This window comes from Astatotilapia calliptera, chromosome 3 (genome assembly GCF_900246225.1).
Source record: "Astatotilapia calliptera chromosome 3, fAstCal1.2, whole genome shotgun sequence".
Taxonomy (NCBI): Eukaryota; Metazoa; Chordata; class Actinopteri; order Cichliformes; family Cichlidae; genus Astatotilapia; species Astatotilapia calliptera.
Window position 1 is genome coordinate 31,649,646 of NC_039304.1, and position 27,763 is coordinate 31,677,408.

General features: G+C 40.4%; 1 protein-coding gene across 1 annotated transcript; it reads left to right on the forward strand.

Moving 5' to 3' along the window:
- Nucleotides 1-5: 5 nt before the first annotated feature.
- Nucleotides 6-27,416, forward strand: LOC113019248 (zinc finger protein 638-like). The gene is made up of 33 exons (XM_026162817.1): nucleotides 6-405; nucleotides 1,863-1,924; nucleotides 2,231-2,269; nucleotides 2,380-2,790; nucleotides 2,991-3,214; nucleotides 3,490-3,659; nucleotides 3,872-4,006; nucleotides 4,615-4,713; nucleotides 4,816-5,683; nucleotides 5,871-5,972; nucleotides 6,073-6,107; nucleotides 6,658-6,810; nucleotides 6,992-7,120; nucleotides 7,340-7,378; nucleotides 9,312-9,437; nucleotides 9,916-10,042; nucleotides 10,785-10,955; nucleotides 11,030-11,064; nucleotides 11,300-11,464; nucleotides 11,584-11,718; nucleotides 12,701-12,739; nucleotides 12,821-12,961; nucleotides 13,584-13,663; nucleotides 13,786-13,809; nucleotides 14,051-14,399; nucleotides 14,774-14,827; nucleotides 15,293-17,929; nucleotides 18,019-18,097; nucleotides 20,950-21,060; nucleotides 25,193-25,480; nucleotides 26,197-26,313; nucleotides 26,400-26,521; nucleotides 26,609-27,416. The coding sequence occupies exons 1-33, from the start codon at nucleotides 52-54 to the stop codon at nucleotides 26,681-26,683; spliced, it is 7,695 nt and encodes a 2,564-aa protein (XP_026018602.1). The 5' UTR covers nucleotides 6-51; the 3' UTR covers nucleotides 26,684-27,416.
- Nucleotides 27,417-27,763: the final 347 nt, after the last annotated feature.

Here is a 27,763-nt window from a genome sequence, read left to right on the forward strand (position 1 = left end):
CAACAACTGAAGCAGCAGATACAACAGCAGCAACTGAAGCAGCAGCAGCAGATGGCCCAGGTACCTAACCTGCCGATTGGGTTGCAGCAGATGCAGAATCAGCCAGCTGTGCATATGGGACAAGCTTTGCAGTCTCAAGTTTTTTCGGCTGCAAAGCCAGTTCCACAGCCGTCCCTCATGCCAGGGCTCACGATGCCCGTTCCTCCGGGTCTCTCTCCCCTAATGCAGAACCTCATGAATTTCATTCATATACCGCAGCCCGCTTCCACCAAGCAGCTTCCAGCAAAGGTAGAAGTGACAGGGAATATCCCAGTGCTGGCCCAGATGCAAGACTACACTGCCGCTTCACCTAGGGTCTTTCCTCATACCTGCTCTCTATGTAACAAGGAATGTACTCTGATGAAGGTAAGTGGAAGATTGTTCGATGTTTTTGCTTTCTGTCGGTTTTTATTTATTTGACATGCAATGTTTTTTGTTTTTGATTTGATTTTGGATCCCATTATAGGATTTTGGTTTTGAAAAAGCTTCATGGATGCTACTTTAAAGTTTATTTGGTTTGTTTTATTCACTATTACTGCATAATGATGACTGTAGGAAGACTACCAACTTGGACTGCAAACATTTGGACAAATTTTTCCCATATTTCTGCAATTCAGTATTCTGTAACAGAACTTTTGAAGGATTACAGTCCAGACTAAACTTAACTATATGTCTACCAGATGTTGTAATTTAAAAACACTACTTCAAAGAGACCTTCAGAAACTTCAGTGGTCTGTACTTGCAATTGATAGATTTAATGTCTTTTGACTTGATGTAAACCCATGCGAAGACATTCAAGGCATTTGCTAACAATGGAGCCAAGGCCTCAGATGACGTGATGAGGAAGAATCTGCAAGCATGAAGAACCTGTGCATCAGAAAATGTTGGAAGATGGCTGTTTTTTCATTTGTCTCTGTCCTTGGGCTACTGTTCCACAGTGCACATTCAGCTTTGCTTTTTCTGGAACTGTTGCTGAATGTGAAAGTTCCCCTTTTTGTCTTTTGTCATTAGAGTTAAGAATAGTGTGTTTTGTCCTTTATTTCACATTAGTGGGCACCTTGTTTTTGTGTAATACTCGCTTCTTCTTTTTTTTTTTTTTTTACTCATACTTTCTTTTTAAGTTAGTGTTTCTGTGTCCCAAAAGGCAACATCATTTACTACCACAAACATAAGCACCCGCTGCGCCCAGTCATGAGCTACACAAGCACCAGATTTGATTTGTTGTTGAATCTCTCTTTATGGATTGGCCTTCCTTCGCTGCATCAAATTTCACATTTGAGCTCCTCGTCAAAGAAACAGCACCTTCCTCTTCTGGTCTATTTCAACGTCATCTTCCTGTCGCTACTCCAACTGTGATCGTCATAGGTGGTGCATTTTGTCCTAATCCAAACTTGGCCTCTCCTGAGACGACCTTCTTGGAGCTTCGGGAAAGTTTGATGCCATAAGAAGAGCCTGAGAGTCCAGAATCCAGAGCCTAATTGACCTTTTGTTTTGGTTGTTTGTAATCAGATGTTTGACTTGTGTTTTCTATATATACTAAATAATTTCACTTTTAAAATTTTATCCCAGGAAAGGTATGATGTGTCACGCTTATTTGTTCCTGGTTTTTGGCCTATGAAGGTTTAAATACAATCCAGGCTCCTGGCTAATGTTATAATGCTTCTGCATTCAGTGAAGGACTAACTGTTAATATTTTAAGAATTTTTTTTTAAGGCCACTGCAAAGTTTAGTGACCTTTTATCAGCAAGTGATGTCAATGACAAACGTTGCTCCTGATAATAACAAACCTTGTCTAAATGTTTGTTTTTTGTTGTGACCACTAGGATTGGGTCTCCCACCAGAATACCAGCCTTCACATCGAGAACTGCAAACTTCTGCGAAAGCGGTCAATCTTTCTTCTCTGTACTTCGTGATTATGAACCGATATCTTTGGGGCAGCACAACCATGGGTGTGCCAAAATGATGCCGGGGTTGTAATGCTAGGATAGCTCCCTAAGAACTGTTCATTTGTATTTTTTTAATTTAAAGCACCTTAATGATTTGCAGCATTTACCATGAGCCATTTTCCCTAACCTAAATTGTTGAAAGGCTGAATACATTTCTGAGTTTCTGGATTAATGAACAATAATATATTTTTAAGGACATTCTATCTTGCAACATCTGACAAAAATGTATCTGTGTTTTTCCACAGATACCCAGAATGGAACGGTGAAATTGCATCACTGCCAGGGTAATTATCTTCATTTCAAGTCATTTGGCGAATAAAAAAACATGCCAGTATTGGAGGCTTTCATTTTCTTTGATTTAACATGTGCCTTTCTTTTTATATGCAATTGTTAGTGCATCAGGTGCCAAGCCCTCTCCCTCAACTTCTGCTGAGACTTCCCAGAAGAAAACCAGACATGAGAGTCGTTCCCGTTCCTGCAGCCCCCGGAGCCATCGTGACTCGGAGCGTAGCAGGGACAGGCAAAGTAGCCGTTCCCGCTCTCGCAGCCCCCGCACTCATCGTGACTCGTTGCGAAGAAGAAATAGACGAAGTAGCCGTTCCCGCTCCCGCAGCCATAATGACTCGGAGCGTAGCAGGGACAGACGAAGTAGCCGTTCCCGCTCCGGCAGTCCACGTCGCCGCCGTGACTTGGAGCGTAGGAGGGACAGACGAATTAGTCATTCCCGTTCTCGATCACGTAGCCCCCGAAGGCAGAGACACAGAAGCCGATCACGATCTCCCTACAGCTCCAGACGTAATCGCAGGTCTGTCCAACATACATTTTGAGAACTAGGATCAATCAAAAAGATTTAGCTCTCAAGTGGAGAGGGCGAAAAGTAATTTATTTAATAATGTAAATTTAAAAACACTTAATTGGTGGACTATTTACCTTTTGTATCCATGCTGGATGTGTGCTTTGAGATGTTTATGAGTCATTAAGTTCTTTGATCCATACTTTTTTCAGGTCCCGGTCTCATTCTGACTCCTCATGGTATGACCGTCCTTCCTCTTCACGATATCGATCACGCTCAAGGGGACGCGAGAGACGATCCTCGCCGAGAAGAAGAGATGAGAAACGTTCATCACCAAGGAGAAGCTGGGAGAGGCGATCGTCGACAGAGAGGTCATCTCCTATGCGAAAGTTGAGCAGCTCGAAGATCTTGGCAAAGAAACTGCTGGAAACATCAGGTTTGAAAATTGCTTCATGGTATTTTTTGGTATGTACTCATTAGGTTTTTCTAAGATCAAAGTTGCCCCCCCCCCCCCCCCCCCCCCCCACACACACACACACACACACACACAACATTAACATTACTAATGCAAATTATAAATAAAGACCAGTACCACCAGAAAATGTCAGTATAGTTTTTTCTACGATTATAAAACTTTCAGAAGCAGTAGATGATTTTTGAGACTTGGGACCCACCAATGTGCGAATCTCTTTTGTACCTGTGGTCTTTTAGCTCTCCAGTCCTTATCAAAACAGTCTGACCTGGAGACTGTCGTCAAAACTTTGGCTCCCGCCCTGCTGGCTGAGCTAGCCAAGATGAAGTCGTCCCCATCAACATCATCGTCCTCACGTTCTGCATCTCCAGAATCAGTTAAAGGGAGGCCTAGCACAGAGAAGACCAAGGTGACTTCACATGATGCCTTTTTTCATGAATGGACAGTTTTGGACAATTTATAATGTGGTCAGTGACAGATGACGTGATTGTTGATGCCACAAAACCAAGATTAAATCCTTCAACACAAATTTATACAAGCACAAACTTTGAGTCCAGTTGTCATGATGAAATCTGCATTTGGTTCATATTGTTCATATTTTTCTTCGCTGTGTTTCCACAGGCTGCTAAATCTTCCCCTCCAACCATGGTGAGGCTACAAGGGATTGTCAGTAGTCTCTCTCACAGTGAAGTGATTTCTGCTGTGGAGAAATTTGGAAAAACCAAGTCAGTTGTTTTGTTTAGGTCAAGATTACAGGTATGTACACTGAAATTTGCTCACTGTTATAGATGGATGAGTTCATTGACCTACTTGTGAATCTAGAGAAAATGTGTCTCCTGGTTTGCTTCTGCAATCGAAGATAGATATTTATGCACCGTAGCTACAATTCTCTATAAATGTACTGTCCATTCATTAGTTGTAGTCATGCATTCATCATGCGGTTTAAAGTCAGTTGGTTATCCTTACTTTTCTTCTGTGGTCTTGCAGCCCTCACATTCATGGCTACTTTGGATTATACTGAGCTTTTATATAGACATTGCAATGTCAGAAAGTTTCTGCTCAAGTCTAATCCTATGAAAGCATACACAATGTATTTTGTTTTTATTTTGCTGCTTTGCATTATGCATTTTTTTAATCTATATATACACATTGCACTAAAAACATCCTTGGAATCACATTGGTTGCTTGCAAGTTGTCACCGTTGCTTGTAGTTTGCTTGGAAAACTCAAACTTGTCATCAAATACTTGTAAGCTACTGACAAGTGCTCATATATGATTTTTAGTGTGAATGTAGTAACGTAATAGTTTTGGTAGTAATCCAAATTAATGTGTGTGTGTGTGTGTGTGTGTTTGTGCACACCCAGGCAGTTGTGTGTTTCGAGAAACAGGAAGATGCTGAGAAACTGAAGAGCTTAAAGAACTTTGACATAAAAGAAGTAACTGTCAGTGTTGTTAATGAAAAGGTAACTTTGTTTTCCCTTGAGAAATACAAATATTAACATCACTGCTCTTCTGTGGCAAAATGATCAGTAATCTGATTAATCCAAAATTATCTTTGTTCACAGGAAATTGCATCCAAGAAAACCACAAAAACTAAACTGGAAACTACAGCAAAAGTCTCTGTTTCCAAAGCGAAAAACATCTCAGCTGAGCAAAAAGCTAAAACTGTAAAAACTGGTGATAAGGCCGAAGAAGCAGCTTCAAGCCTCGAAAAATCTAAGAGTAAATCTACGAAGAGTCCCGAAAAGCAGCATAACACCAGTGATTTGAAAGGAAAACGTAAACCCAAAGGGTCTCAAACCGGTGCTAAAAAAGCTGTGGTGGCACCTAAAAATACAGCCAATACTATGAAGGCTGTTGAACCAATTAAAGGTGCTGCAGTTGATGGTGAGCCAAAAGTCTTGACTTCCAAAGGAGAAACGGCCTCAACGACGCAGAAATCTAAAACAGCAGGAACTCTGAAAAAAGAAAAAGTGGATCCTTCTAAATCAACAACGTCAGAGGATAAGCCTGATGTAGAGACAAAACACAAGAAACCTGAAACAAAGATTCATGAATCTGCGATGGGGCCTAAAGGTGAAGCACGAAAAGCATCAGCTTCTGAAAGGGAGGACCACACAGAAGTTGAAACTTCAACTGACGGCAAAGATAATCAGACGTTACCAACTATATCAAGTGAGAATCAACTACCAACTAGTGCAGCTGAGACCAAGCCAAATACATCGCCACCAAAACCCACTGATCCACCTCAGAAACCACAAACTGTCATCAAAAGTCCAGAAGATTCACTCAAAGCTTCAGAACAGACCGAGCAGAGCTCAGATTCTGCTCTACAAGAAGAAACACAACAGCAGACTGCAGGAAAATCACCTGAGATTTCTGTGGAGGCAAAGCAAAGAGTTGAAAGTGTAGAAACGGTTACAAAGGACAAAGGTAAGTGGACAGAAAACACCTTCAAGTGTGGAGTATCTTTGACAGCAGGATGTTGGACGGAATCAAAAGCTAAAGACTGTGCTTCATGACGAGAACAGTTTTCAGATTTTTATTTAAATCAGCTGGGTAATTTGCATCCTATCTAAACTACCACTATTTAACTTAACTACATTTCCTTTATTCTAAGTCTCTGTGACTGCAAAGAAGATCTCAAAGGATCAGCCGGTCGCTCCTACCCACCCAACATTTGGGGAACGGATACAAGAGCAACTGCGTCCAGAAAGAATCCGTAAGAAATCCCCAAAGATCTGTATGAAAGATTTCTCAATGTGAAGATATTTTCTATTTTATAATTATTTTCTGTTTTTCTTTTGCTCTGCACTTTACAGGTTGTCTCAAGACAGTCAGACTTCCCCATTCAAAGGTAACATTAAAAAAACACTTAAATTATACCTGTAAGAAAAACATGCTTTGTCAAAGTGGTTAAGTTTTGATCTGAAATAGTTCAATTTGTTTTAAAAGTTTATAGTTGGGTTATATCTCATTGTCAGGTGACACTCAAGTAGGTGTAAATGTAGAAAAATGTTAAAAATTCAGTAGGGATGTCGCAATAACAGAGATTTTGTAGTCAGTATAGACACTTAATAGAATTGCACGATTCTTGATTACCAATTTAGTATTGTAATAAAACAATTATCTCATGTACTAACACATACTAAAACTCCTTTATTAAAAAGCTAGTTTAAAATGTTCAAATTATATGCAAATTATATGCACAGTAAAAAGAAAGTTACCATCAGAAACATTTTGTAATAGGTATTTTATTCTGATGTACCTCATTGTGTTCATAGTTGTAGACAGTGCTCAAAGTGAGGCACAGTTTATAAGTTAATGTTTGCATTTTTCAGATTTCTGTCTGGAATTTCTTCAATTGCAATTGTAAACAGATTCTGAATTTCTTTTCTTTTGCACAGCTTGTTTCGCTTGATTACAAGGTGCTGTTAATAAGCAACCTGCCAGAGTATCACGATGGCTGTTACGCAGAGGAGGACATCGCCGGTCTGCTCACTCGACACAGATTTGAATATTACGACGATACGATCTACGTTATACCACAGGCGCGCATGGTAAGCCACCAGGCCATGAATTTGCATTGGGCTGGATTATTACCTTCATTTTAATGGGATTCTAAATGTCTTTTCTAAGACGACCTAACTAACATTTAGTTAGTTAATACATATTTTGTGAGTGCCTGTCTTCATGATTATTCAGTTGAAATCAGTGTTTGGTGGTTTGTTTTTCCTTCAGGCTTTTGCCCTCATGCCAACAGCAGTGGCAGCTAAAAACATCGTGCTAGCATCAGAAAATCATGATTTTATTCTCAATGGGTCTAAACTTCGACTGCAGGTTGAGAAGGGCGACATTTTAATGACGCCGGTAAGCAATGTGTGTAGATAATGCACTTTACTGTTGTGACAGATGTTATTAAAATTATTCGAAAATAATCGGTTTCTGCTTCTTCTTTTTTTAAAGTGTGATTATAAATTTTTAAAAATATTTTCTTTTTGTAGAACAAAAACATCTTTAAGCTGAAATAAATCAAACAGAATCCAAAGTGATGTAATGATTTTTAACTTTTTTTTCTTTTTCTTTCAGCTTGAGTTTTATAAGTCTCTGATGAAACGGCTGTGCTATGTAAGTAACACACATATCTCAGGAACAAAGACTACGCTAGAATACCTTTAGATTTATTGGTCAAAGTTAGAGCTGGGCGATATGAGATTTTTTCATATCACGATATGTTTTTTTCATTTCAGGCGATAACGATATCTATCACGATATAAGCCAAATAACTATATTTGTAAGATTTAAATGTGCCGTTGCTCACAAGTAAAATGTGAAATAATCAGCAGCTTGTTTTTATTTAAATATTTATTTCCCATAATAAGTTCAACAGGGTAGATGTACTTAAGGAACATGAGACTTTTTCAGATAAATAAAGGCAAATATTGCAAACTACACAAAAGGCAGCCGCTAAAGCGTCTAAGTTTCAAAATAGAACAAATGAAACAGACTAAATTGTCAATTCCACTTAGAAACAAAATATTAATTCTAAAAATAAATCTTAGTTTGTTTTACAGAAGAACAGACAAAACTGACTAACTTTTGTCAATATCAAATAAACTGAGAACTAAAAGGAAATTCTCAATCTCTCCTTGTTGTATAGCTGAGCTTTTCAAACAGTTTTAACAGTTACTTTAGTCTGACAAAAGCCGAATGACGAATTAGCGCTTCCAGTCAGAGACTGAGGCTACGTCCACACGTACACGGGTATTTTTGAAAACGGAGATTTTCCGTTTTTGTTTTAAAAAATAATCCCGTCCACACATAAAGGCAGAAATGAAGGAAAACGCTGCTATGAACATGCCAAAGCAGCAGGTGGAGCTAGATTCCTAACCGTGCAGAAATGTTGGCCAATCAGAAGTCTAGAAGCCTCGGTGGGAAAAAGTAAACAAAGCTGTGGCATAGAAGCAGAACCGAGTCGTATGTGTGGACGGACAGTAACTGTGTGTATGTGTAAGCATTTAAACACTGCAGAGAGTAGAATTAACAGTAACAGTATTGTAGAAATTCATTTCACCGAAACAATAACGTGGCGCACAGTGTGACGCATGCACCAGTTCATTGTATTTCCAGACTTGCTTTCGGCACAATTTACAGTGCACGCTACTCTATTTTTTGTCAGACTTGAAATAGCCGAAATACCTTCACACTACGGAACTTCTATGGCTCTTCCGTTCGACAATCTCTCCGGCATTGGAACCATCATCTGTTTTCTCTTCGGTCATGCTCGGTTGATTTTTCTAGTCGGCACACTCATTTCCTCCATTACCCGCTGGCTGCTTCCCAAACAAACACACGTGCGGCTTGGCACTTGTGCTGTACGTAACAAGTCACGCGACGTGACGCTGCGGCTGTGATTGGTTCGGCTCTGCGCTACTTAATTTGGATTGGCTGACCTTTTTTTTTTTTTTTTTTTTTTTTTTTTTAAGAGGACAAGAGCGGCGAGGTCTATCGCGATAGCTTAATTTCTCTATCGAGTAAAAGTTATATCGCGATACATATCGTTATCGTTCTATCGCCCAGCTCTAGTCAGAGTATAAAGTCGTAACTGGAAGCACTCACATCCAAGTCAAAACACCTTGAAAAATGGGGACATACCCGTTTTTTCAGATATTCAGACAGGGTTAGGAAAGGTTTGGAGAACTTTTTTTCCTGGAATAAAAATTTAAAACTGCATTTTGTATGTTTTTTTTTTAAACATTTGTTTAATGATTTGAAACGTGTGCAAAAAAACTACAAAATTGGGAAGGCGCCAAATGCGTTTTTCACAGCACTGTGTGTACATTGGTTTAAATATTTTTTCAACCAGTGTTATCAAAAACAGCACGAGCTGCAATTATAAATTTGAATAAAGAAGATAGCTGCCAGGGTGCATACCTGCTGTGTGAATATAAGTGCAAACTTATGACCTTGATCTTGGAACTGTAGTATGAGAATGTTTCGAATGTCATACTGTTTGTGGGTTTTTTGTTTTTTTCACGTTAACCCGGTTTTCTCGAAGCAGCAAGTGACTGACAATGGAGCACGAACAATCTACATCAGGAACATCTCACCAGGCGAGTCCCGGGATCTCAGAGAAGCTTTGAAAAAAATGGATTTTATAAGAAACTACCTGCCTCTTCTCAACAAGGTATAAACACTCATAAATGCCAACAAGTGCATGTGTTAGAAGTTTGTGAAAGGCCGAATGAGATATGTGCTTGTGTAAGTGTATTCTTAACCATACAGAAAAATTGACAGATTAACTGCTTACACACCAAACTAAATGACATGCACCAACCCTCATAAATCCATCCTTAAAAAGAGATAATGTGTCTGGATTTGGATGCTACTTATCTTGAGGAAAGCACAACCGCAAAACTATAGAGATAGTAAAGACAGATTGCTGTGAAGCACTAGTGTTCATCACATTAGAGCATTCGTGCAGGGGTCACGTTGAGCACGGCTCCAGTGCATCATTGAGCCAGGATTTCTGACTTTTGAATCCAGTGAACTCCACAATAAAGCTGTGCTTAGTTCACTCTTTCCACGTGTGCTTAGCACTTATTTTTAACATTTAGAAGATAAAATTAAAATGTTCAGAATAAATTTTCTTTCTTGTGTTTCAGGTGTTTATCGAATTTGAGTCTCTTCGTGATGCTGATCGCCTTGGTGTTTGGTACAGCCTTCTAAAACAGGCCACCGGCCACAAATTGTCAAGGCTGGAAATACCACACAGTGGATGTACCTCACTGCGTAAGTGTGTTTTAAATGGGATTTTAAACAAATATGATTTTTTTTTTTTTTAAAGATAGGTAAAGTTAATGGAAGGTCATCTGGTAAGGCCTTTCTTTAGCTTTCTGTTTGTGAAACACTTTTGAATATATGTCTGTGAAGGTTCTCAGTCATCCAGGTCATCGTAGTCAAAGGAGCTTGCAAAGAAAGGCGTCTGGACTTCTTTAAGTTGCTTGAAGACGTTTCACCTCTCATCCGAGAAGAATATATTTTTCTCTTGAATATATTTGTCAGTTCTCCCCTGGACTGTGGATAAAGTGAAGAAAAACTCCTGCTTTATTGTTGTCCACAATAAATTATTGTGACACATTCCTTCAACTTTGATTCACTAACACTGTGATTCTCCTTCCCACAAATCCTTTGATGCTCATTTGCCTCGTTATCTCTCTGACCTCTTTTCTGGTCCCTCCAGACGTCTTTGCTCCATCAGCGGTCAATTCCCTTCTGCTTGTCTCTGCCCTAGACACATGAACCAGAGCCATTACTTAAACTCCACTTTTTCAGACTGGCATTTGATCTAACTCTCTAATCATTTTTTTTCTGATGCCTATGATACCTTGGGTATCTGTAAAGGTGCTTAAAGTTAAAATAAAAGTCAAAACATTGAAATTACTGGATCACTGTAAACATTAAAAACCTGTTGTGCTTTTTCCTTTTCTTTCCCCCACAAAAAATTAAACAAAACGTATTTTTGCTTGTGCAGCACCAAGATTGCCACACAAAGCTTTGCCAGACAGCGATGTTGCTGTTGACGGGGCAGCTGTCCCAACAGAAGATGTGATCATCCCACAACGCAGCACTTCACCATATTGGATCACAATGACAACTAGTCCCTTTGTGTTCCCCACTGTCGCTCCTTGGTTCACAATCCCAGGTGAGAGAAACTAAAATTAACCTCCAGATATAAAGTGTTGACTGTTACTAACTGTGTGTGTTTTACACTTCTAGAGTATTTAACTGTCAGGGAACCTGATGACATTGAGGTGAGTGCATTTTATAAACCAAGGTTTCATGTGTTAAACAGGAATCCTTGAGTAAATACCAAGAGGCGTCCATTTTTCCAAATACCGACCTCAAAAGCCACATTTCTCTTTTTCTGCTAAACTTGGTTTCATTTTGTCTTCTCTATGTGGTCAGTTATAGTAATATATTTTTTTAAAAAGTGCTGCAAAGTTTCTCTTCACATAAACTTTGGTTCTTGAACCTTGTGTCTTGTAGAAAGCCCAATCTCAAGGTTCTACGTTCTCCACGATCATGTTGACTGGTTTGCCAGAAGGAAACTACAGACAGGAGGATGTCACCAAGCTGGTGTGGCGTTACTTCCCTGATCAGACTGTTCAGACTCTGTACTACAACATAATCGTTTTATCACTGCAGAGGAGGGTGAGGAGTAGACCCAGCAGGCTGATACAGAGAAATTTGCATTTGCAAATTTAATTCAATTTAATGATTAATATTGAATGTTTCCTCTGCGTCATTTTTTCCCCTTTCTTCCTCTCCAGGCCTTTGTGTTTTTTAACAGCTGGGATGCGTGCTGCGATTTCGCCAGAGATTACCTCAAAGATCCAGTTACAGTTGGAGAGTGGATGCTCAAAATCCACGTTGTTTTACAAGACGTGCATCCTGGTTCAAGTGAGGTATTAATATTGGAGCTGAAAAATCGGGGGCTGTTAAATCAGGGGCATGCTCCTGTTTCACTCAAACTATACAGATCCCAATCAAAAAAGATTCCTCCTCTAAGGAGTGAGCACAGCATCATCCTTCTCTGGGCTAATATTAATAGAATGAGACTCAGAATACTTTATTGATCCCTAGGGGGAATTATGTTGGTTACAGTACAAACAGTAACAAAGACAGATAATACAAGAAGTAAGGAATAGCACAATATATACATACATATAAGTCACTTATTGATAAATATCTGAATAAGAAATGGAAAAACTAAAAATATGCATGAATTTCATATCAAGTATTTATTATTATTTTGTCTGTATTTGTTCCTTCCTTTTTGCGACAGCAGCACAAAAGCTGCATGAACTTTATCCACTTTTCTGTTCATAGACGACAGCCCACGTCATTCCACCACCACTTTAAAGTTTCCACAGAGCTTCTTGTGAAGTCAGTCCTGTGTAAACGTTAAAGACCCAGACATAGGTTATGGAGTGTTTCACTGACTATTAAGCAATGCCCTCACTTATTTTGAAACTTCAGTTGCTGCTAACCTTCTAGCTTCAGCGTTTCCCATCTTAAGGTTCCTTGCGGGCTAGCTATTCAGGCCCTTTGTGAGATCTCTCTCCACAGCTACATGTTAAGAGGAATTGAGGTCTGACGACTGTTGCGGAAAGTCACTGAGACTCAAAAAGCATCAAATAGTTCCTGCAAAACTTTGGTTATATATTATGTCGTTACTGTCCTGAAGTATGAATCCTTTGCCACAAAGATGCAAACCAGGATCGAGTTACTTCTCACTTACAGTGGAGTCCAATCTTTATCTTATCAAATGGGGTCAATAAAACATTAAAAACACTCTAACCAGGAGGAGAGTTATTCAATAGTTATTTTACAAACAGAGGATAAGTAATTGATGTGAGCCGCTTTCATCTTCTACTCTTTTCACAGGAGAGCATGTACAGAAGCATGATGAAATGGAGCAGCACTGTAAGTCAGCAGTCACATAAATCTGTCTTGTAAAAGCAGCAGGCTCGGGTCTCCCTGATCTTAACACTGGTTGTTTTTCAGCATGTTCCACAGTCTGAGTCTCTGGAGGACCGGCTGCTGATTGTGGAGGTCTCCGAGGTGAATGTGGACCTTGTCATGATGATCATGGAAGTGGTGGCGTCCATTGCTGCTTTTGTCAGATTTTTGCCGCTTGCCAACAGGGTACGATTTCATAAACACCTGCAAATTTTTCACGTTTTACATCTGCAAGGCTTGTCATGGTGTCTGCTGCTCTTTTAATATTGAGAAACTTTTTAAATGAGTCTGAAGGAGACTATATTTTTTTAACACTAGTTGAGCAAGTTTAAATATTCCATGTACAGCCAGTCCCTGCAGCAGGCAATCTGAATTTTACATGCCTTTGCAAATACTGGTGAAGGACTGCCTGAAATGCACTAAGTTCTCAACCAAGTGATAATCTTATGACCTGTTCAGCCTTTCGTCCTGGCCCATCTAGCAGGGAAGATGCCTGCAGTTTGAGGCAGCACTAAGTTATTCTTTTAGTGTTTCTTGTTCCGTGGTTTTATTGTTCAATCAAAAACTTGCAAAAGTATAGAAATATGTTTGCGCTTATTTTCCATTTGCAATTTTAAAACACCAAGATTTTTTTTCTTTGCCTTGTACTATCGTAGAGGGCAGTAAAGAAACTCGCCAGGACCTCTGTCCTGTTACTTTCACAAATTGGGCCTGTAGCGCACCCTTTGAGTACCACTGTGTTGCTCGAATATCCTCAGGAAGAAAACAATTGTACTGTCACTGATGTAATATCTTTCTGTTTTCTCAGATATGCATTGAGATGGCTGAACCTGGTGGATTAACACAGGTGATGGAGAGCAATGTCACCAAGGACTATTTATCTTCTTGGTAAGTGTGTCCCACAATCAGAAGTGAGACAAAGAGGAAATTGATTTTAGATTGTGTGTTTTTTTTCTTTAAAGTGTCTTCATGCTTGTCTGACCTTGTGCTTTTTTCTCTCCTCTTCATAGGAGTAAAGTCGGACGTATTGAGTCGTGAGTATCTTTCATTTTCAGGTTTAGTGGCAGAGTCAAAACAGTCATGATGACTGCTGCACTCCTCAAGGTTGTGCTATAGTAAACAGTTCCCAAAGATGCAAAAAGAGAAGAGTGTGATTTAGACATAAGCAACTCTAGATTAGAAATTTGAAATGGAATTTCTTATTTCACATTAACATTTTGTGACAACAAACTTCTTTTCATAGTAACCTACTGGCATCTTTGCTTTTAAATTCAGTTTGAAGAGTCTGAAACAGCGTCTGCAAGACTCGGGTGAGAACACACTTAACCTCGAACTGGAAACCGAGAAGGCCGCAGAATCGACCGCTGTCCCGCAGCCAAGTGAGCAAGGCCAGAAAGCAGCAGTGAAGGAAGAGGGGCCACCACAAACTTTGGTCACTACTCCTGATGCAAACGCCGCCCCCGCCGCTTCTAGCGCTGCTCCTTCAGCAACAAGCCCAGTCAAGTCTGAGGAAAAAGACTCAAAACTTCCTCACATCAACGAGGACGTTTTCATGGCCATTACAGCGGCGCTTCGTGAGCATAGACAGGGTCGAGAAAGTAGGGCACAGAGCAAGGACAGAGAGGTAACACTTTAAATTTCACTGTGTTGTCCCAAAATATCTTAAGACACTAAAAGCCTTATTTTGGAGATTACATGTGAGCATTGTATAGTAGTACACTGTCGATTGTTGCGGTAAAGCTGCAGGCTGTGTGAATAACTAATGCTGATGATACAGTTTTTAGATTTGCATTATTTCTGGAACTGATAAATTAAAGCGAAGGTCATCATTACATATAGTCTTATTTATTTTTTTGTAAGCTTGTGCATGTCCAGTCCTTAGCATCACCACTCACTAAACACATTTTAGGCCATATTTTAGTGCTTGCCAAAACCAGCACAGAATAACGCAAAATCAGTTCGGTTTAATCTTTTTTCTTATCTTATCTTCATTTCTAGAGCAAAAGCAGCAGCCCTAGTAGGGCACAGGATGAAGACACACCAAACAGAAAGGTAAACGTTCATCAGACCCACGAGGATTTAAAATAGTAATGAAGTATTAATGTTTGGTGTTTCTTTTTGTTTTGTTTTGTTTGGTTATTGTGGGGGGGGGTTGTTGGTTAACTCAAACACTTAATCACACTGACAAAATTCAATGCTGTTTTTTCAGTGTAGATTGTCTTTCACTGCCTATTCTTACATGGCCTCTTAACCATTATTGTTGTTAAATTAAAATGTGATGCTTTTCTAAGGTGTTATAGGTATGTAAATGCTACAAAATGGCCATTTCTGAGGGGCATAATTTGTTTACTGACATCCTGATCATATAGGAGGAGACATTTGGTATATTATAGTAAGTTTTCTACATACAAGGAACCATATACAATGTCAGTAAGGTTATATTTGTGATAGTTACACTCTGATTATAGGGTAAGCTGTTTCATGGCTCCACAGACTGTTTTTGGTTTTTCCATCTAGGTTCAAGTTGATAATTTAGAGAAGAAAGTTTCTTCAGAGAGCCGCCCTTTTGGTGAGCCGGATTTCAATGTAGACGACTTTGTCACTGTTGATGAAATTAACGATGACGCAGCAGACGCAGACCCCAATGGTGAAAGCTCCTCTTCAACTAAGCCAAAGTCCACAGAGAATGCGGAAAGTCAAAGCTCAGCTGCATCTCCTGCTTCCAAACGAACCTCAGCAGGGTCCTCCAAAGACTCCAGCAGCTCAGTCTCTCCCTCATCCAAGCCCACGGAATCTTCTGAGAAAAGCAGTTCAACCTCCTCACTACGAAAAAGTAAAGACTCATTTGACTCCACCAAACCCGAATCCTCTGTGAGTGTCAGTAAGCCTGTTTCCTTTTCTGGTGAGAAAACGCAGCCAAGCAAACCTCCAGACAAATTGCCGCATTCTTCGTCCTCGGGTTATAGGACCCGTTCAAAAATGGCATCAACCACTGCTGCAGAGCTAACAGAGGAGAGTGCAGCAACAAAGTCTGACCTCAAAGTGTCAGCAAAGGAAAATCAAACTAAAGTGGAAACATCATCAGAGACACAGCCACCTGCAGAGGGAGAGGGATTAGGGATGAAGAGCCAAACACAGACTCTGGAGACTGAATGTAAGGACGCACACAAAGAGTCAAAGAAAAGCAAAGGAGATGGGGAAAAAGACAATGTGGGGAAATATCCACAGGAGGAGGAGGATGATGGTGAAAGTTACCAGATCCTTGATTCGATCGATGAGCCAACAGATGAACAGATAGATGAAGACTCAAACCAAGAGACTAAAACAGAGTCATCAGGGCCTGAGCAAACCCAGAGTTTGCATGAGGGGGAAAGTCAGGTCTTGAACAGCATTGATGATAAAGGCTTAGAGGAGTCCAGTAAAACAGAAACGGATGCTCCTCTCTATGTGATAGACAACGTTAGTGAAGACCAAGCCAGTACAGTCCAAGAGGACAGTCATCTGGTCAAAGATGAAGTTGCCACAGCAAAGCAGCCGTCTGAGGAAAAGATTCAAGAACCAGATGCAGCTGATAAAAAAGAAGGGTTGGATCCAAGCATGAACCAAACTCCAAGGTCCAGTGGAGATGGAAAAGAAATGAATGAGGAGATGCTCTCAGAAAAATCAAGCAAAGCTTCCAAAGCATTTTGCCAAACTCCAAATAATGAAGAACAAGAAAACAAAGGCAGTTCAGCAGATGTTACTAAACAGAAAGCCTCTGAGAAGTTAGATTCAGTCAATGATTACACCAGAGGAGAAGATGACGAGAAGAAACTTAATACTTCGAAAGCAGTCACTGAAGGAACTGAAGAAGAGGAAGAAGCTTACCAGGTAATTGATTCTGTGGAAGAAGAGCCACCGACCACAGAGACCCAGGCAGAGGCTGAGAACAAGGAGGAAAAAACCAAGAAAGACGTTGAAGTGGCTAAACAAGCTGAAAGACCAACAAGAAGGGGTAGACCGAGAACAAGAACATCTAAAAGAGAGGAGAAAGAGACACAGGAGGAGATGATCTTTGAGGTAGTGGATTCTGTTGAAGATGAATTTGTTCAAGATGTCTCCACCACAGAGAGGCCTGGTAGAAGGAGGTCGGCCAGAGGAAACAAAGACAATAAAAAGACGCCAACTTCCACAGTTGCATGTATAAAAACCGTCAGGGAAGAGGAATCTACGTCTGAGATCCTAGACTCAGTGGAGGGTAAGGCTGCCATGAACGAACCAACCATCACAACAAGGTCAACCAGAGGAAGAAGAGAAACTAAAGAAGACGTCTCAAAAAAAGACAAGACACCAACGAGGAGGCGGCCGACACCTGCCAGAGATTCTCAGGAACCAAACAAGGAGGAACCTCAGCAAGTGAAAGAGAGCACACCAACAAAGAAGAGCGAGGGGAATGCCACCTTTACAATAGTATACCCAGTGCAGGATGAAGTTATTAAGGATGAATGGGCCATAACTCCAGAAAAAAGAAAAAGGGGAAGACCAAAGAAGGACACTAAAGTAACTAAAAAACAAGCTGCCATGAAGAATGCTGCATCTAGTAAAGTGGTTGATGAGGAGGAGGCCATTTATCAGATTGTTGACTCAGTTGAGGATGAGACGGCTGACAATGAGCCTTTGAAAGACCAGAATACAGAAGAGCCAACAGTGCCTAAAGACGATAAAGACTCAGCATCACCAAAAAATGCAGATGATGAGGAGGTGGTCGATAAAGAGGAGTGTTTGGATCACACTGCTGAGGTTAGTGATGCTCTATCTGCTGAAGACGAGTCTGGTACAGCAACGAAGGAAGAGAAGCCAAAAACAGATACTAAAGAGGCCACTGGGTCCCAAAGTGAGGCTGCTGCACCAGAAGAAAAAACAAATCTGGAGGAAGACACCCTGGAGCTGGTCACTCTGGATGAGGTGGGAGCAGATGATGCTGGGGAGGAAAAAGCAGTGGAGGGTCAGGACTGGAGCAGGGAGATCCCCAAGGGAGAACCTGCAGAGCTCATCACTCTGGATGAGATTGTTGAAGAAGAAGAAGAGGAGGAGGGGGAAAAGGCAGAGGAAAGCACAGTGGAGCCCCGCCCACCAACACAGGAGAGCCAATCGGTGGAGGCCGCAGACATAGAGGTAATGTTGAGATTTATTTGAGCATCTTTGTTTCCTCTTTAGTAAAAACAGAAAACTCGATGGTCGTGATTTCGTGTCTTTGTTTTTAGACTTTTGCGACAGCAGCTGAGGTAGAAGAGGAAGCAGAGAAGACATCAGGATCTGCTAAACGCAAACATGATGAAACAGGTCAGTTTCATTCTCCATCCATCCATTTTTTTAACTGCTTGTTCGAGTTCGGGTCGTGGGGGCAGTCGGAAGTTCAGACTTCCCTGATAGTCTCATTGCTGGATCTGCCCCGGGGCCTCCTCCCAATAGGACATCAAATGACCTTGAACAAGAAAGCCTGTTCTGCTGTTCAGTACTGAACAAATGTAAACCAAAGCACCTAGGAGTTGCCCAGGAGGCATCCTAGTCACATACTCAAACCACCTGAATAGAGTTCGATTTGCACGGTCAGATTTTGTGGAGGAGAAGCGAATGTGTACAGCATAGTTTTTGTTGGCAGGGCTCTAGAGTGCGTCACAAATGTGACCAAATTTTTCAATGGTGCGACTAAAATAAACCTTAGGTCACACCGGTGCGACCAGCTGTTCGAGTAACAAAAAAAGTCTGCAACTCTTAAAGTCTCCGTGTGGTCAACAACAGACACATGATGCCCACATTATGGTCCAGATAGTCCTTCGTGTACGTTTGAAAGTGCAGGTGGATAGAGAGAGGTGAGTAGCTTGAATAAAGCGATATTGATTCATTAAATCCTGAATAGAGTTTTAAATATAAATGTATTTTGCCAGAAACGCGAGAATCTCAGGTTAAAGCTCACAAAACTATTTCAACAACCACCAAACAGTAAAAGAGAGCAGGTAAATGGATTCCACACAAAGATGTAAACACACGTATCACCCCGTCGTATCAGAATCAGCTTTCTCTTTCTCGGCTTTCTCACCGACGGCACGTAGACGGATATGCAGTCAGGACTGGGAGCCGACAGCTCACTGATTCTGATGCGTCGGGTTTGCGCTTTGTGTTTACGTCTTTTTTTTCTAGATTCTGAGCTGCAGGTTTTGTCTCTGTCCAACCAAAATTCACTGAACCAGCAGCAAAAGAAGATCCAAACTACGCTACAGATTTGATAAACATCGTCATGAATTCCCTCTTACTTTTGCCGTTTTGCTTCCACCACAATAAAAATCGCACGTCATGTACACACTCTCTTTCTCTCTGTACTTCAAGAACAGTTTCCCATCTCAAATTAGTTTTCTGCATTATTCATTCACTTATTACCCACCAGTGTACAGCTGTTTACAGCGCTGTCGGCCGCTGTCTGTTTTTTTTTTTTTTTTACTTAAATGACCTTGGAGAACAAAGCCTAATTTCTGCTGTTCAATACTGAAGAAATTTAAAAAATTTTAAATTATGTAAAGTTGCAGAATATTTTTAAGGTTATCTGCTATGAGAAGCCAGGCCAGCAAAATCTCCTTCATGTTTTTCTGTGTTTTATTCTCAGTTACTTTGACACAAAGGCATCTGCTGTGATGCTCACACCTCTGATAAAGTCTCACAGTATCAGTACTGATAAATGATCAGAATTATAATATTTCTGACTGTCTGAGGCAAAAATGAGTCGAATCGAATTGGGACCTCGTGAATTGTAATCGAATGGATTATATAAATCAGTGATGATACCCAACCCTAGTGAGCAGCCTAGGCCTGACAGAAGTGGATGTAGCTGTGGGTAATGAGAAAAGATGAAAAGAACTATTGATACATTTTTTATTAAGGCCTGATCCATGTGAAATTCATAGCCAGTGCTCTGACACAGAGCCATCAACCTCTGAACGTTGAAAAATGTATCCAGAAAACACATTGTTTTTTTATTTTTATTATTTATCACATATGTCGTGATAAATGCACGTCCCAAGTGTCCCCTCTCCCCACTGCCTTTCAGCGGCAGCCAGCAGCAAACAGGTCATCAGAGGAGGCCGAGATGATTAAGTTTAATGTTGTCTACAATATTGCCAAAGAACTTTAAGCACAAGCACAAGATTGTTAGTTAATCATTATACAAATCAATATTGTCTGTATGGACATCAATCCCCCCCCCCCCCCAAAAAAAAAAAAATGCACTTGTAAAACCGCGGTGTTAAGTGATGCAGTTGAAAAATGTGGGTGCGCCTAACTTTTGTGCTGGCACCAGTGCAACCGTGGAAACAAGTTAGTGTGGAGCCCTGGTTGGTGTCATGTATTTGGATTTATCAGTCCATTTAAATAATTTTAAAGTATCTTCAGGTGTTTAAAGGCTGTTCAAATTCACTTTTTCTGTGTATTTGATCCAAAGGAAGAATCTAAAAGACTAAAGAACATGAAGTTAAAAGACAACATTAGTTTGTGTGGAAGCCGGGTTACGATTTATGGGTTGAATAACCAGAAAATCTGAAGTTTAAATCAGTTTGCTTTCATCAAACTTAATAGAGACATTAAGAGCAATCCCTGCTTCCAAAAGTGAGTTAGATTGATATTTTACTGATCCAGAGCACAATGAAATAGAAATAAAGAGCAGGATCTGCTGATAAAGCAATAAAAAGTATTAGTGTGCAAAAACATTGCTCTACAGCGACGTGAAATACAGTCACAGTAAAGTCAACAAAGTTTGATTCATCCGTGTTTTGACAGACAACGCAAAAGACTGTTGACAATCAGACACTAACCTAATCATGTGGTTAGACCAGAGTTAGGAAGTCCTCTAGGAAAGTTGGAAAAACAGGATTTGTCTTGCTTCTGAGCAAGGTAGTCATCTACCCTGCTAAGAATTGTCTCATTCAACTAGTTCAACTTCAACAAAAGCATTTAGATTAAACTTAATCCTATATCATCTCTTAGGAGAAACAGGAAACTTTATGCTTGACAGAAATAGTTTTATTTAAATGGAGATTTTCCCACATCGCCCTCTTAGAAGACAGCATTTAACTTGGGTATATTTCAACACGAAATGAAACTTTTTACTGTCAATACTGCCTGTGACCTCTCATTTCTTGTTTTAGAGGAGAGTTTCAATTTTGTGATGGTGGACGAGGTGGGAGAGACTGTGGAGAAGGAGGCGGTAATTACCAGGACAAGAGGTCGACCCAGGAAGAGAACCAGGCAGACCCCGGGTCAGTGTTGGGAAGGTTACTTTTAAAATGTATTCCACTACAGATTACATAATACATGCACCAAAATGTAGTTTGTAATGTATTCTGAATACTTTGGATTACTTAATATACTGTCATTGCTTTTCACAACTACATGAATGTAGCAATCACATCCTGCCAATTCCTGTTTGTTTTTAGCTTGTAAGCCCAAATCTGTCTGAATAGACAATATATTTACTGTAGGGGAGAAAAGACTTATGTTAACATACAGGGAGTGCAGAATTATTAGGCAAGTTGTATTTTTGAGGGATAATTTGATTATTGAACAACAACCATGTTCTCAATGAACCCAAAAAACTCATTAATATCAAAGCTGATTGTTTTTGGAAGTAGTTTTTAGTTTGTTTTTAGTTTCAGCTATTTTAGGGGGATATCTGTGTGTGCAGGTGACTATTACTGTGCATAATTATTAGGCAACTTAACAAAAAACAAATATATACCCATTTCAATTATTTATTTTTACCAGTGAAACCAATATAACATCTCCACATTCACAAATATACATTTCTGACATTCAAAAACAAAACAAAAACAAATCAGCGACCAATATAGCCACCTTTCTTTGCAAGGACACTCAAAAGCCTGCCATCCATGGATTCTGTCAGTGTTTGGATCTGTTCACCATCAACATTGCGTGCAGCAGCAACCACAGCCTCCCAGACACTGTTCAGAGAGGTGTACTGTTTTCCCTCCTTGTAAATCTCACATTTGATGATGGACCACAGGTTCTCAATGGGGTTCAGATCAGGTGAACAAGGAGGCCATGTCATTAGTTTTTCTTCTTTTATACCCTTTCTTGCCAGCCACGCTGTGGAGTACTTGGACGCGTGTGATGGAGCATTGTCCTGCATGAAAATCATGTTTTTCTTGAAGGATGCAGACTTCTTCCTGTACCACTGCTTGAAGAAGGTGTCTTCCAGAAACTGGCAGTAGGACTGGGAGTTGAGCTTGACTCCATCCTCAACCCGAAAAGGCCCCACAAGCTCATCTTTGATGATACCAGCCCAAACCAGTACTCCACCTCCACCTTGCTGGCGTCTGAGTCGGACTGGAGCTCTCTGCCCTTTACCAATCCAGCCACGGGCCCATCCATCTGGCCCATCAAGACTCACTCTCATTTCATCAGTCCATAAAACCTTAGAAAAACCAGTCTTGAGATATTTCTTGGCCCAGTCTTGACGTTTCAGCTTGTGTGTCTTGTTCAGTGGTGGTCGTCTTTCAGCCTTTCTTACCTTGGCCATGTCTCTGAGTATTGCACACCTTGTGCTTTTGGGCACTCCAGTGATGTTGCAGCTCTGAAATATGGCCAAACTGGTGGCAAGTGGCATCTTGGCAGCTGCACGCTTGACTTTTCTCAGTTCATGGGCAGTTATTTTGCGCCTTGGTTTTTCCACACGCTTCTTGCGACCCTGTTGACTATTTTGAATGAAACGCTTGATTGTTCGATGATCACGCTTCAGAAGCTTTGCAATTTTGAGACTGCTGCATCACTCTGCAAGAGATCTCACTATTTTTGACTTTTCTGAGCCTGTCAAGTCCTTCTTTTGACCCATTTTGCCAAAGGAAAGGACGTTGCCTAATAATTATGCACACCTGATATAGGGTGTTGATGTCATTAGACCACACCCCTTCTGATTACAGCGATGCACATCACCTAATATGCTTAATTGGTAGTAGGCTTTCGAGCCTATACAGCTTGGAGTAAGACAACATGCATGAAGAGGATGATGTGGACAAAATACTCATTTGCCTAATAATTCTGCACTCCCTGTAAGATAAGATGTTTGCTCAGTGGCGAGTAGTCTTCAGTAATAGTAATAAGTCACGTAGATACTGAAGTGGTGCATAACCCAGGAAGCTACCACAACTAAAGCAAGGTAGTTGCAGCAGGCTAACGTTAGTTTTTAAAAAAGAACTTCCAGACCTTTCTTTAGGTTGCAGTCTTTGGATGCTGAGAGCACCTTGGTTGCTGGCAAAGAGAGTTTGCATTGCACTTTCAAATTCCCTTTCTTCTTTATGAAGTGGTGTAGGAATTTCCAAGTAAGAAATGCATTCCTGCCCATGCACTGCTGGTTCCGTTGTGCTGTCTCCGGGTCGTGTAACTGACGCACATACACAGGATGCTTACATTAGACCCTCTTATTGTGTGTTTTGTTTGGGTTTCCAGCAATGTACCAAAAGTAGAGAGGGCCTAACATATGAAACAGAAAAATACGGCAGTTTAATCCATTTATTTCAATAAATTATCACCTATTTAATAGGGGTGCAACGATACACAAAATTCACGGTTCGGTTCGGTTCGATACTTTGGTGTCACGGTTCGATATTTTTTCGATACAAAAAAATGTTCATGCATTTTTAATTTGTCATTTATTAAAATTATAAATATATATTTTAACTCAAAAGTACAGTTTTTAAATTTAACCCTAACCCTTGTGCGTGTTTTTTATTTTGACAGCGAATGCGCAGCTGCGGACCACTTATGTGCAGCCCTGGTTATTTAGCTCGTCATATTGCAGCCACAGAAATTATTTTGTCCATGAAACCATAAAGCTGCACTTTCTTTTTGCCTTATAGTCTGATTTGTCATAACTTCTCCGTTTTGTGGTAAGCTTTTCTTTGGCTGTCACTTCTTCACCCTGACCTGTCTTATTTGGCTCAGCAGAACTGAAATATATATCCTGCTGCTTTTACACACGCACTCACATAAGCTCAGCGATTCTCTGCGCGATCAACCTCTCACATGTTTAAGCTTGCTGCCGGAGATTTCACTTGTCATGTTTGCATAGTAAGCTAACGATTGATAAGACGATGTCAGAGGAATTGGTGCGCAAATTATCATCACTCACAGATCAGTGCTGTCGCTCTCTATACACAGTTCGCACGATTGCAAAGTGAAAGCAAAAAAACAAGCGCAAATTCAAACGCGACTTCAATATGTCACATATTGACAGTGGCTCACCCAATGACATAATTACCCAGCTACATTTCTGAAAGAATGCAAAAGCATTGACATATATTTTTCCTTCCTACAATAGCCCGACGGGCAGGGAAGAGATAGATTTTGGTAGCCCGACTGAAAAAATCGCTAGCTCCGGGACGTCGGGCTAGCGATATTGCAAGCCCTGTATCTGATTGAGGAATCACTCATCTTTGGAAAAGAGAGTTTATTACAGAGAAATGGCTCTTTCCAAAATAAAAGCTATACTATCCGCTTCTTCTGGGCTATATTCTCAGCAGCATAAGGAGAATCATGTGCTAACAGCTGTCTAAATGACTCGGCTAAAGTTAGTAGCATGCTTGTTGTTTTTGTCTTTGCACTAGGATGATGTCGGCGTAAATGTGCAGTCATATTCGTTGTGTTCCCACTAGTGCTTTCAGGTTAATCTCGTTGAAATGACCTTAACGCCACAACACGGCAAATCTCCGTTAACGAGCTACCGCCGATCGCTCCGTGCATGGGGCTAGACGGCAAACACGTTAACGAGCTAACTGCGCTAGCACACTAGTTCACACCAATGTAATTGAGCATTGCATGGCACATCCAACATACTGTTTTACTTTAGTCCATGACTCGCTTACCTTCAGGGTCATACGTCACATGAAAACCAAAATAATTCCAAACGCCAGATCTGAATGAGGGTGGGGAGGTCCATGTTGCAAGGAGAGCTTAACTTCTGTCTTGCTAGCTTGCCCTGTGCTCCTCCTTCTCCATGCTGTCTGTGTTGAGCGCTCAGTGGATCTGCGCTCGACAGTGCAGCCTAGGCGGAGTAGTCAAACGCAGATTCACTGAGTGCGCAACACAGACAGCATCGTCAGAAGGAAAATTGATAAAATAAATTACGAATGTTGTATTGTTCGATACATATGCGTACCGAACCGAAAGCACTGTATCGAACGGTTCAATATCGATACGAATATCGTTGCACCCCTACTATTTAAGCGGTAACTATAATGGAATACAGTTACTCATATTTTGTATTTTAAATATGTAACATCCGTACATATATTCTCCAGTGGCTGGCATCTGGGATAAAGTCGTGTCAGAGCTCTGAGACATGAAGCTTAATTAATCTGTTGTTTCCTCCCACAGTGAGAAAATCTGCTAGAGGGAAACCAGAGAGCACAAAAGAGACGGAAGAGGAGGAAACAACAGAACCACTGCTTCCAGCTTCTGTTAATCCCACTTTATCACAGGACCGAGACTCATCTGCGCCGCCAGGTGACGGCCAGGCGGAGAGCCAGAGGACCGAAGAGGAAGCAGAGACCCAGCCTGATGCTGCACCTGCCCCTGCTGGACAGCAGCCAGAGTCTACGTGTCCTGATAAGGAGGCAGAGCAGGGAGAGGAGAAGGATGGATGGAGCACGGTTGGCATTAAAGGTACAAAGAGCTGCTTTAAATCAACAAAATACATCACTCTGACAGCGAAAACACAGTAAACTGAATATAAAAAGAAAAATTGTGATATTTTATGGCTCTGATCTCATGTTTGTGTTCCTCACTGTGCTACATACATTCAGCCTGCGTGATGCCTGGTAGTTTTTTTCCTTCTTCAGTGATTACCAACAGCCTTGAGATGCATTTCCACTACCTTGTGGTGGTAGTAATATGTTTTACATATGTGGTTGGTGCTAAGGGCCCCAGTGTGTGCCAAGAATAATACAAGGGAGGATGGATCCAAGCTTTCTGACCCTGCCATCCTAATGTCACAGCAGAAATTGAGACTTTTTTTTTTCTTTTACAGCGTTGCTGAACTTGTGTGAATTGTGCCCTCAGTTTTGCGTTCTTAACTTAGAGAAGTTGAACCCAGTGTTCTTCTTCATTCTGATGCTCAGTTTGAATTTCAGCAGGTCATCTGACCATGTCTACATACCTAGATCACTGAGTTGCTGCCATGTGATTGGCCGATTAGAGATTTACATTAATGAGCAGTCAAACAAGTGTACCTAATAAAGTGGCTGACAAACATTTCACCTTTTCAAATAAATCAAAAATCATTTGTTTAATTACTTAAGTTATATTTTAATATTTTATAAACCCGGTGGCTCCTGCAGCAGATTTGTTGATGATTAATGTGTCGCTCTTTCCATTTTCAGTTGTGGGCAAACGCAGGAGGGAGCTTGTTGGACCTGAGGCAAAGCGATCTCGCTCTCAGTCTCCGTGTGTTGTAGCAGACTTCAGACTGCCTCAGTTCAACCCCAATAGCCCCCTCGGTGAGACACACACATAAACACACACGCACGCGATTCAAATGCTGTGTTAACACTTGTCTAATTTTCCTGTTTCTACTCCTCTGCAGGTCAGGAGTTTGTGATCCCAAAATCAGGATTTTTCTGTAACATCTGCTCTGTTTTCTACCTGAATGAGAAGACCGCCAAGGAACTCCACTGCTGCAGCCAGAAACACTACAACAACCTGCAGGTACGCATGCGCACACACCATTCAGTACACAAAATCACACTCTTGGCCTAACAATGTTTGGTTTCTCACTTTTCTGTTTTTTTGTAGAAATATTATGAGAAACGTCGACAAAGAGCGTCAACAACGTCATCTCAGATGTCTCAAGGCTCTGTTTCTGACTGATGGACCTGATCTACTGATTATTTTAACACATCACTGTGGAGAACAAGCCAATGTTTTTGATCCTACTAGTTCAGAAACTAAACTAATCACCGTGTGGTACCTTTTGTTGTAAATGATATGTCTTCATTCATAAATTGTCTCGCAGCCTTTCAGTTAATGTTTTGTTTTTGTTTGTACAGGCTGGTGAAGAGCACAGTTTTAATTTTCTGTTTTCTATTATTCTATCTTTTATGTGAAAATATTATTGAAAAATTGTCCCTATTACTTTAGTTAACAGGTCATCAGGAGGTACCTGACAGGTGTTGATAGTATATTAAACTTTTTTTTTTTTTTTTTTTTGCTCATTTAGATCTTTGGCTTCAGTTTCTTAAAAAGAAAAGGTTCCAGCATTATATGTTTGCTGCTGTTCTGTTAAACATCAATTAAAACCTGAACAAACCACCAAATTCATCGAGACATTTGTGCCTGTTGTGTTCATAGTTTTCTGGACATCAAGAAATGCTGTGCTTTTCTTTTTGGAGAGGATTAGTTTTACAGCTCAGTTTGCAAGTTTTTTCTCTAGCCAGTTTATTTTTTTATGTTACTTGAATCCTAGCATATTGTATAAACTGCTGCATTGGGCCTGCTTTATTATTATTATTATTATTAATGAATCAATAAACCAATTAGTTTGTTTATTCAAGTGTTTATTAGAGATGGCACGATACCAGTTTTTAATGTCCGATACCGATATCATAAATTTGGATATCTGCCAATACCAATATGAATCCGATATAGTGTATTTCTTAATCAATAAAATGTTTTTTTTATATATTGCTGCATTTTGTATAAGTTCATACTCAAGTTTAAATAAACAACAACACTAAAGCTATGCTGTTATACCTGTATGTAAAAAATACACTACACCCAAAATATTTCATAGTTCAGCAATACTGATCAATCTAATAAACTTAAACCTACACCATCCTCCCTATTCTGGTATTTTAAAGAGTGCTTAAAAGAAATATTAAACAACCTAACTAATAGGGTTGCCAACTCCCAGCAAAAAAAAAATAAAAATAGGGAACCACCCTCCACCTT